The sequence below is a fragment of the Octodon degus genome, unplaced genomic scaffold (genome assembly GCF_000260255.1).
Source record: "Octodon degus isolate 3935 unplaced genomic scaffold, OctDeg1.0 scaffold00007, whole genome shotgun sequence".
Classification (NCBI taxonomy): domain Eukaryota; kingdom Metazoa; phylum Chordata; class Mammalia; order Rodentia; family Octodontidae; genus Octodon; species Octodon degus.
Window position 1 is genome coordinate 14247591 of NW_004524583.1, and position 10269 is coordinate 14257859.

The 10269-nt window shown below is 38.7% G+C and overlaps 1 protein-coding gene across 6 annotated transcripts in view; it reads right to left on the reverse strand.

Annotated features, from left to right (window-relative positions):
- Positions 1-10269, reverse strand: part of Rad51b (RAD51 paralog B) — a 748426-nt gene that overhangs the window by 720198 nt on the left and 17959 nt on the right. For all 6 annotated transcript variants that reach the window (XM_023702649.1, XM_023702640.1, XM_023702638.1 and 3 more), the window contains one exon: positions 9708-9824. In XM_023702649.1, the coding sequence (XP_023558417.1) occupies positions 9708-9824 (117 nt within the window). The remainder of the gene's footprint in view (positions 1-9707; positions 9825-10269) is intronic.

Consider the following 10269-nt stretch of genomic DNA (forward strand, 5'->3'; position numbering starts at 1 on the left):
TATTTATTTATTTATTTTACATAAGAAATTTAAAAGAACTCTAAGAAATTCAACAGTGAAGGGCCAGCCAGATAGCTCAGTGCGCATGATTTAGACTGGGCGTGGTGGCATGTACCTGTAATCCCAGCACTTGGGAGGCTAAAAAACAGGAGGATCACTATGAGTCCTATCTGTGTAGTGAGACTCTACAGACCCTATACTACATACATTAAACAAAAAAAGAAGCGGAAAAGAAAAGAAATTCAACTGTGAAAATCACTTGAATAGGGGCCGGGGAGATGGCTCAGTGGAATAAGCACTTGCCTGGCAAGTGCAAGGGCCTGAGTTCAATCCCCAGTTCCGCCAAAAAAAAAAAAAAAAGAAGAAAAAGAAAAAGAAAATCACTCAAATATCAGCCAGGCACAGTGGAGCTCAACTGTAATCCCAGAACTTGGGAGGCTGAAGCAAGAGGATTGTGAGTTCAACAACAACCTGGGCTACATAGAGAATTCAAGGCCAGCCTGAACTACAGAGCGAGACCCTGATTAAAGAACAAACAAAAAACTTATATTATATAAATGTATATCAGCATATAGGCAAATATTACTAAATGCTTTGAAGAGGAAAAATAATTATTTCCAAGAAAAGAAAATCTAATTATACTTAAAAATTAGGGGGAAAAAGCCAGATATGTTGGTGCATTAATCCCAGCAGAGGCAGGAGGACAGCTATGAATTGGAGACCAGCCTAGGCTACCTAAGGAGTTCAAGGCCAAGGCCAGCCATGACTACATAAGGAGACCCTGTCTTAAAAAACAGCCTACTCATTTTAATCTTAAAAGTAGTTGGCTGAGATACTGTGAAATCTAGACCTGTTAGAACCTCAAACCTTCCCAAGTTAACTCTCCACATATTTAAAATGGGAAAATTTGCATCAATAAGATACATTATTGGATATATTCTGGCAAGCACAAGGACCTGGGTTCAATCTCCAGTATCACATACCATGCCAGCCTGCACCAAGCCACCCACCCAAACCAGGCATGGTAGTGCACACCTGTAATCCCAGTGATGGGAAGGCTGAGATAGAAGGATCACTGTGAGTCTGAGCTGCAGAGCAAGACCTGTACCAAATAAATAAAACAAATAAATAATTTTTTTAAAAAAAGATATGGCACCTACCAAACCAATACTTGACAGATGAAAATTTAAGAATAGCAAGGCTCTGATCTGAGACAAGAAAACTCGTGGGAACGTCAGATCTTTTTTTTCATGTACCCTAGCTCTCGTAACTACGTATCTCTATGCAGTCAACAATGACATGGAAATATGATTAGACCTTCAGATCTACAGGGTTATTTTAAAAATAATTAACTCTTCAAATCCTAAATCCAAAAATAAAAAGCAAAACTCAGAAAAATCAGGCTGCACTGCACTCCAGGCTGCCTCCTGAAGAAAAAAAAAAAATTTTTTTAAAGAAATCTTGATCCTAACTTTATATCAGCAGGAGAGTTCATGTCTTAGATTCTTTCCACCACTCCACCTTATCTCATACTGATAGCTGCCATTTATTTGTTTAAATAAATGGAAAAGGATAAAGGAAAGTAATTGAGAAAAAGGGAGGGGACATGGAAATGACAGGTACCCCTAGATACAAAATTAACAAAACTCAAATAATGAGATAATCATTCATTTAACAGTATTTACTAAATACATGCCATATGGAAGACCCAACCATAGTCAGATTTTCTCCAACTATTATAGAAAAACTGCTCCTTTATAAATCAAGAAGTGAGTGAAGAATTGGAAACAATTATCTAATTGACCACATTGCTAACCTCCCATAGAGGAAAAACCCTAATAATCTTGTCTTTCAAAACACTGGGCAGGATAAACAAATCATATCAGCTGACCTAAGGCAATACAGATTTCCATCTGAAATCTCTCCCTAGTTTCCCAGCACTTTTGAGGGGGATGTACTGGATAATGAACTCAGGACCTTGTGCCTGCCAGGTAGGTGCTGTGCCACTGGGCTATATCCCCATTCTCCCAACACTGTTGCTGTAAGTAGGACAACCTGACACCATCTTCACAGACTACAGACTCTGAAGCAAGAAAAATAAAAATTTGCTGTAGTTGTCAGCAGCCAAAATAGACTTAAAGCAGTCTTCCACCTAACTATTTCATGCATGTCTATTACACCACTCACCCTGTGTGAGTTCACAGCCCCTACCTCATTAACTCCTGCAATTGTTTAGGCCAGAGCTAATCCTACTGATGAGGAAAAAAAAGAACTATAATACAAATTGTTCCAAGGGAAAAAGAGAAGGTTGTCAGGTGTGTTGTCACATGTCAGTAATGCCAGCACTTGGGATATGAGGCAAGTGGACCACCAAACTCAGAAACAGACTGGGCTACATAGTGAGTTGGAGGCTTGCTTGGGACTCAAAACAAAAACACAGCAGGACACTAAAACAGGACTCTGGCATCCTGCCTCTACCTTCTTGGAATGGAAGAAAAATCTAGTCCAAAGCAAAACTGTCCCATTTAAAAAGAACACCTGGTCTCCTTAAATTATGAATAAACCATAAAAATGACTCAGGAAATACAAACAATGTAGAAATATACTTTGTCATTTCTCGTGACTTAAAGCAAGAAACTGGGTAAACCCTCACCATTATGTTGAAATGACTATTCAGCAGTATTTCACAGGCTCACTCTCCAAGAGGGACTCTGGAACTAAGATATACAGATGTTGCCACTTTTCTTCACTGACCTAAATTTGGACCCATTCTTTTTTTTTTTTTTGGTGGAACCAGGGATTGAACTCAGTCCTTTGCGCTTGCCAGGGAAGCACTTATTCCACTGAGCCATCTCCCCGGCCCCTTGGACCCATTCTTTCACAGTGTAAGCTCTAAATTCTTATACAAAAATATCACTTTCATGTTATCTTTAAACACCGCTTTAATTTTGCCTAGTCACAATAGCATCTACTGAATACATTCTCAGCAGAGGTGATAATGACAACAAAGGTAAAACGTGTTTTGAGGAAGAAGGGGGTGCTTATTATTTTATGAATTAAGCACAGATTACATACAGCAACTATACAAATGCACTGTATATCTGCAGTATTCAAGTTTCACTGGGCAGTAGGGGCAGAAAAGGTATGGGGGAAAAAATGTTAAATTAGGATCCTTAACAGATGATGATGAAATAATGGTTCAGAAACACTGATATATTTCATGTTAGAAAGCTATCAACTGGCTTGATCTCCACATAAAACATAACTTTAAAGTTTAAGCTTCAAGCTTATCTTTCTTATTCATTTTCAGTATAACAGATTCAGAGTCTGCTTATATTTTCCATGAATAATAAACTTGATGTTTTCAGGAAATAGGGCCATGCAATCTACTCCCTTGAGCAAATGAATGGGAGTCTTTGATTATCCCCTGTGCTTTTCCTTTTGACATGAATACCACTTTCCATCTTTTCTTCTTAAAAGAATAAAAAATAATGAAAACAAAAAAACATTAGAAACAATATAAAAAGGGCTGGTCAGATAGCTCAGTGGACTAAAGCACCTGCTCAGGCAGGCAGAGGGACCGTGGTTTGATCCACAGTGTGCCCTGCAGGCCCCACCCCCGGGGCACATAAAGATGGGACTGAGACTGGGTATGGTGGTACATACCTGTAAGCCCAGTGCTTGGGAGGCTAAAAATAGGAGGATCAGTACAAGGCCAATCTGTAATGAGACCCTGTAGGTCCTATACCAAATACATAAAAAATAAAAAATAAAATAATAACAAGAAACAATATAAAATTTCTCTAAACAAGTTGGCAGGAATTCAGTAATGGTTGCTATATTGCATATTGTTGTCTTCAAATTAGTTGTTTATATTACCACATATAAGCATGCCAAACTGGTCCCAAAAAAGGGCTGGGGAGGTAGCTCAGTGGATTAAGTGCTTGCCTGGCAAGTGCAAGGTCCTGAGTTAGATCTCTGGTACCACCAAAAAAATGGTCAAAAAAAAATTTAAGGAAAAAATTTCAGCATTAATTATTTCTCTCAATAAACCAATAGAAACCAGCAGTACAATTATCCCAGCTATCCTTTGTATATATATATTTTTTTCCTTTCATTCTTTCTTTTCTCCTTTCCTTCATCCAAGTTGTTCCTTCCCTTTGAGCAGTGTTTTTCTCTTTCACAGTATCTATCTTCAGATTTTACTTATTCTTTCAGGTTCTTACACTAACTAGGAAGACAATATGATGTTTACACACATGGGTCTGATTTATTTCACTTATAAGTGTGGTTTCTAGTTGCATCCATTTACCTATAAAAGCCTCGAGTTTATATTGTTTTAATAGCTGAGTAATACTCCATTGTATAAAAATATCACATCTTTTATTTTATCCATTCCTCAGTTGATGGACATTTGGGTTATTTCCAAGATCTAGCTATTACAAATTGTGCTGCTATAATAAACATGGGTGCACATATATCACTGTAGTATGATGTTTTCAGTTCTTCTAGAAAAATACCCAGAAAGGGAATAGCTGGGTTGAATGGGACCTCTAATCCTAATTTTTTGAGGAATCTCCACACTGATTCCCACAGTTGTTATACCAGTCTACACTCCCACCAACAGTGGAGAAGGGTTCCTTTTTCCCCACAACCCCTCCAACATTTGTTATTGGTTGATTTCTTGATGATAACCATTCTTTCTGGGGTGACATGGAAACTCAGTGTCATTTTAATTTGCATTTCTCAAATGGCCAATGTTGTTGAACATTTTTTCATATATTTATTTGCCATTTGTATTTCTTTTTCTGAGAAGTATGTTTCATCTCAGATTGGGTCTTTCAATTTGGGGGGCCTGATACTTAATATGTAAAAACTGACAAGTCAGAATTCAAAGTTTCCCAGGCACCTTGCCCTAAACTTTCCCTCTTGGTTTCCCAGGCAACCTGCCCGCACACTCTCTCCCCCTTGGCCCCACACAGAGTCAAACCCAAAACCGCAGAACAGGTCCACCTGACTTTGACCTGGGCAAGCAACCACAGAAACTCTCCTTTGTTAACATTAAAGGTTCCCCACAGACCAGGTAGCCCTTCCAAGATTAGCTCTCCCTCAGCTGTTCCAGCCCACAATCACCCTCCCTAAAAGTCCTATAAAGTCTCCTGTCCCCCCTTTATTCACTGCTGCTTTGGTCCACTAGACAGCCAGCCTGCTTGATGCCCCCAATAAATCTTGTACTCATGTCAGAATGCCTGGTCTGGTTGATTGTGTGGGTTCGTACCTAACAAATACATTCAGATTCAGTTTAGTTCAAGTAAGTCAAAATTGATGATAAATAAATGACGACATTTTGAAGTTAAAGTCTGGGAAGAGCAACCATAAAAATGACAGCAGACTGTTTCCAGATTCATTCTTACTCCCTCAATCATTTTCAGACTTAGATACTGACCTTTCAACCAGAATTAATACAATAGATACCTCCACTAATACTTGCATCAGTTCTCTATTGCTGTGTGATAAATTACTACATGTTTAACAGTTTATTTCAATACCTGTCCTGGGCATGGTGGCACAGGCCTATAATCCCAGCTCTCTATCTGGAGGTAGGTATATAGCAAGTTTGAACCCAGCCTGGGCAACTCAGTGACCTAGTAAGATCCTATCTCCTCAGTGCAGCCATTATAAGCATGCACCACAGCGGAACCAGGGATTGAACTCAGGCCCTTGTGCTTGCCAGGCAAGCGCTTATTCTACTGAGCCATCTCCCTGGCCCCCAAGCCAAGGTTCTTACTTTGTAAACGTTCTCAAACTGCCCAAGGGAAGGGCATGGACATCGTGTGAGTTCTACAGCAGGACCCCAGGGTAGCCTGTTTATAATAGGAGGAGAGAGAGGCTGGCTAGACGCCACAGCTGCAGGCCCTCCCTTTGTTCTTTGTTGTTTTCTGCTGCCATGAACTCCTGCCCTCTGCCATGTGTCACTCTGCCTTGGATCCAGCAGAGTATGGACTGAAACCTCCACTAACTGTGAGCTAAATAAACCTTTCCTTTCTTAATTTTGGGTGTTGGGTATTTTGTCCCAGCAATGAGTAAAAAATAACCGAGACACCTTTATACACTGCTACCTTTCTAAGTTATTCCAATATTAGTATATGTGCAGTATATGTGAGAAGAATGTAAGGGAGGATAATAGAGAGGATATATATGATCAAACATGTGTGTTGAAGCTGAAGGGTTTCATAAAATTAACAGGCATTAATAAAAAAATGAGAATTCACTATATAGCTACACGAAAAAGTACAACAAAAAATGAAGCCAGAGTGGGTCATGGAGGAGTACCCCAGGACCTTGGGCCTCTCCCAAGCCCCTGCCTCTCTGACTCTTTCGCCCTTGCTCTCCTCTGGGCTCCCTCAGCAGCTTCCCTCTACTGCGCCCCTCTCCATGAGCCTTGCCACAGGCCTAGAAATACTGCAGCCAGCATACCATGGACTGAAACCACAGACCAAAATAAATCTTTGCTCCTCTATGCTCATTTATGTCAGCTATTTTGTCACACTGAAGGAGAGCTAACATACACAGAGTGGCCTTTATAACAGCACCATTCCTGATAGACAAAAGCCAGAAAGAATACAAATGCCCACCAACTGCTGAATGGGTAAACAAAAGATGCCATATCCATACAACGGAATATCACTCAACTACTCAGAGAAATTAAAAATTCATTTGAAATGTTTAGAGAAAGTAAATTTATAGGGAAAGAAAACAGAATAGTGGTTGCCCAGGGCTGAAGATAAGAGTCAGGAATAACTACAAATGGGAAAAAACATGATGGAAACATTCTATACTTAATTGTAGTGATGAGTGCACAATTATAAATTTACAAAAAAATTAATTATATAGTTACAATGGCTACATTTTATATTTAAATTACACCTTAGTAAAGTTTTGTTTTGTTTTGTTTTTTTTAACTATCCAACTAGGCAGATTAAAGTGCCTGCTTAGACAGACACAGGGACTGGGGTTTGATCCCCTGCATGCTGTGCCAGCCCCACCCCCAGGGCTTGCTGAAATGGAGATTGAGACTGGTGTGGTAGCACGTCCTGTAATCCCAGCCCTTGGGAGACTGAAAATAGAAGGATCACTAGGAGTCCAATGTGTGTAGTGAGACCCTGCAGACCCTATACTAAATACATTTTTTAAAAAGTCCAAATATGCCAGGCATGGTGGTTCATGCCTGTAATTCCAGAACTCAAGAGGCTGAGACAGGAGGAACCTTGTGAGTTCAAGTCCAGCCTGAATTGCATAGTGAGACCCTGTATCAAATAAGTAAATAAATAAATATCCAAATGCTTTCTCAAAGTTCATAAATAATTAGGAAAATGAAAATTAAGATCACAAAGATGAAGAAAAATCTGATAATACCTAGCCTAGAAGATATGGGGAAAGAAAACTTGTGCACACAAATGGTGTAAGTATTGATAGGTACAAATACCCTAAAAAACAACTTATCCTGATCCTGCAAAGTTACACGTGTGCACATGCTAGTCACCAAATCACTCTAAGGTAGATACAGGAGCCACATGGTAAATATTTTAGGTTCTGAACACCACATAGCCTACCCCATCTAACTCAGCTCCGCTCTATATCACAAAACAGCCACAGATAATATGTAAACAAATAAGCACAGCCATGTTACAATAAAATTTTATTTTAAAAAAACAGACAGCAAGCCAAATTTAACTAGTGGGTAGTACTTTGCCAACCCCTTCCTTAAAGAAACACTTGCATGTGTGATCCAAGAGATAAATACAAAAGTTGTCACAGGACTTGCTTGTGTTAGCAGTAAAAGAAACAACTCAATCACTCAGAGGACAAGGAATAAAAAATTGTGGCATATGTTCAAGATGGAATTGGGACAGAGCTATTAAAGTGAATTATATTCTTGCTACCTTCAACACATGGAAAAATCTTAAAAATAACAATTGGGGCCAGAGAGATGGCTCAGTAGAATAAGCGCTTCCCTGGCAAATGCAAGGGCCTGAGTTCAATCCCCGGTTATGAAAAATAAATAAATAAATAAAATAAAGTTCAGCAATAAGCATTGCAGAATAAAATGTTGTCAGATCTGCTGCAGAAGTATATGGAAGGTAAAGGAAAGAGAATGGTAAAAATTGAGAATGGAGTTCATCTCTCAAAAGACAGCCAATGACCAGATTAGGGATTAAAACCACTAGATTTAATAGCTTCAGTATTGTTGCTTCTTTTATTGGTACATGGGCACATAAAAGTTCATAATTCATATATGTAAGATTTATTTGATTTTGTATACATAATTTATACATAAAAACTATTTTTTTTTTTTTTTACGTAGGGTCTCGCTGGCCTTAATCTTGCTATGTACCCCAAGATGGCCTCAAACTCATGACACTCCTACCTCAGCCTTCCATATGCTATAAATACAGCTATGTACCACTACAGCCAGAAAAACTTTTAACAGGGTAACTGAGATACTCCCTACATTCAGCTAAAAAATTCCTAAAAGGCTGAAGAGATTGCCCGTGATACAACAGAAAGTAGAAAACGAGATAGCTCAGTGGACTGAAGTGCCTACTTAGGTAAGCTTAGGCAAGCGCAGGAACCACAGTTTGATACCTGGTAGCAAATGTCACACCAGCCCTGTCCCTAAGGTGGGCTGAGGGGGCCACAGCATCCAGGCATGGTGGTGCATGCCTGTAATTCCAGTGCTGGGGAAGCTGAAAACAGGAGGATCACTGAGCCCAAGCTGCATAGTGAAGCCCTATACCAAATACATTAAAAAATAAAATAAAACAAAATAAAATGCAAATAGAAAACATGTAACTAGAAAGTAGTCAAGGTATTGATATTCCACACCAAGAAAATAGATGACAATAAAACACCAAAAAGATCCATAACTTCCACTTGAATTCAGAAAGAATTGATAAAAGTTAAGTGAAAAAGCACTGAAGTTCTAAGATTTAAAAATAAAAGCATGCATTGGCCTTATTCCTTAAGTTCAATTTTTTTCTACTTAAATAAGTTTATAACTGTGGATTACTAGTGTCACAAACTGAGCAGATTAAAGCAATCCCTCATCAGGGACAGTACTGTATTATGACTCTGGCACCATCTGGTGATAAATCAATGCAATAGCAGGGTTTTTTAACTAAGGCATCTATTAGGCATAGTTCACATGTCTTTAAATTACTTTTGAAAGACAGAAAATAAAATTAAGATATCTAAAACATAATGTCTATGAGATATTCAATGAAAAAAATCTATAGGTAAAGTATGACTATCAGAACAGAAGAAGAGTCTGCTCTTACTTAGAAGTTTGCTGAACTATGCTTCTAGAACTTTCAGACCAGAAATTTTTGGGGGTATATAGGCAAACACAGTCTACCAAGTAATTACATCCATTAACACACAAATACACCTTCCAAGGAAAAGAATTGTCATAATTTTAAAATGTCTTCCACTTAATAATACTCAACATTTCCTGAACTGATTCAAAGGGACAGGTACACAGGACTCTTTAAACATTCTCATCACAGAGCTATACTAGGTACTAAGTACAAAACCATCCCTTTGAAGTACTTATAATTTAATTCAGATTAATGTTCATGAAATAGATTATTTTTTAACAAAACTTGGCCCTGATGATCAAAAGATGATATGGAAAGCTTTCCCTTTACCTCTGTGAGGGACCCACAAGCGACACCACCATGCAGGGCTTCATCCAAAGCAGAGAGAGTTGTGGTTAAGAAACCTGGTGAGAGATCAGCAGACCTCTGTGTCTTTATCCCATAAGCCTGAAAAAGAAAATGGTTAAATTCTTTACAACCTCTATATCTATTAAAAAACATGTCAGGGGAAAACTACCCGCTCGGGCCCCTCCTCCTGTCCATCTCTTGGGACAGGAGCTTTCTTTCTCTCAATAAATATATTCTGCTCACAAAAAAAAAAAAAAAAAAAACATGTCAACTCCTAACCTCTGAATTTTAGCAGCTGTGACCCCAATCCATCCTTTCGCCTCTTATTCGTTCAATAAAGACTTACTCCCTACAACTCTTGTTGCACAGGTCCTGCTTTACCTTGGTCTTAACCATCCAGTAGAAAAGTATGAAGACGAAATATAGGAAGTAAAGCCATGTTGTTACGTTGAGCTGTGGGGGACTCAGGTCAATAATTTCTGACATTGCCAGTTAAACAGAAGACCCAATGCTATTATGGGCTACTGGACTCTTTTAGAATATT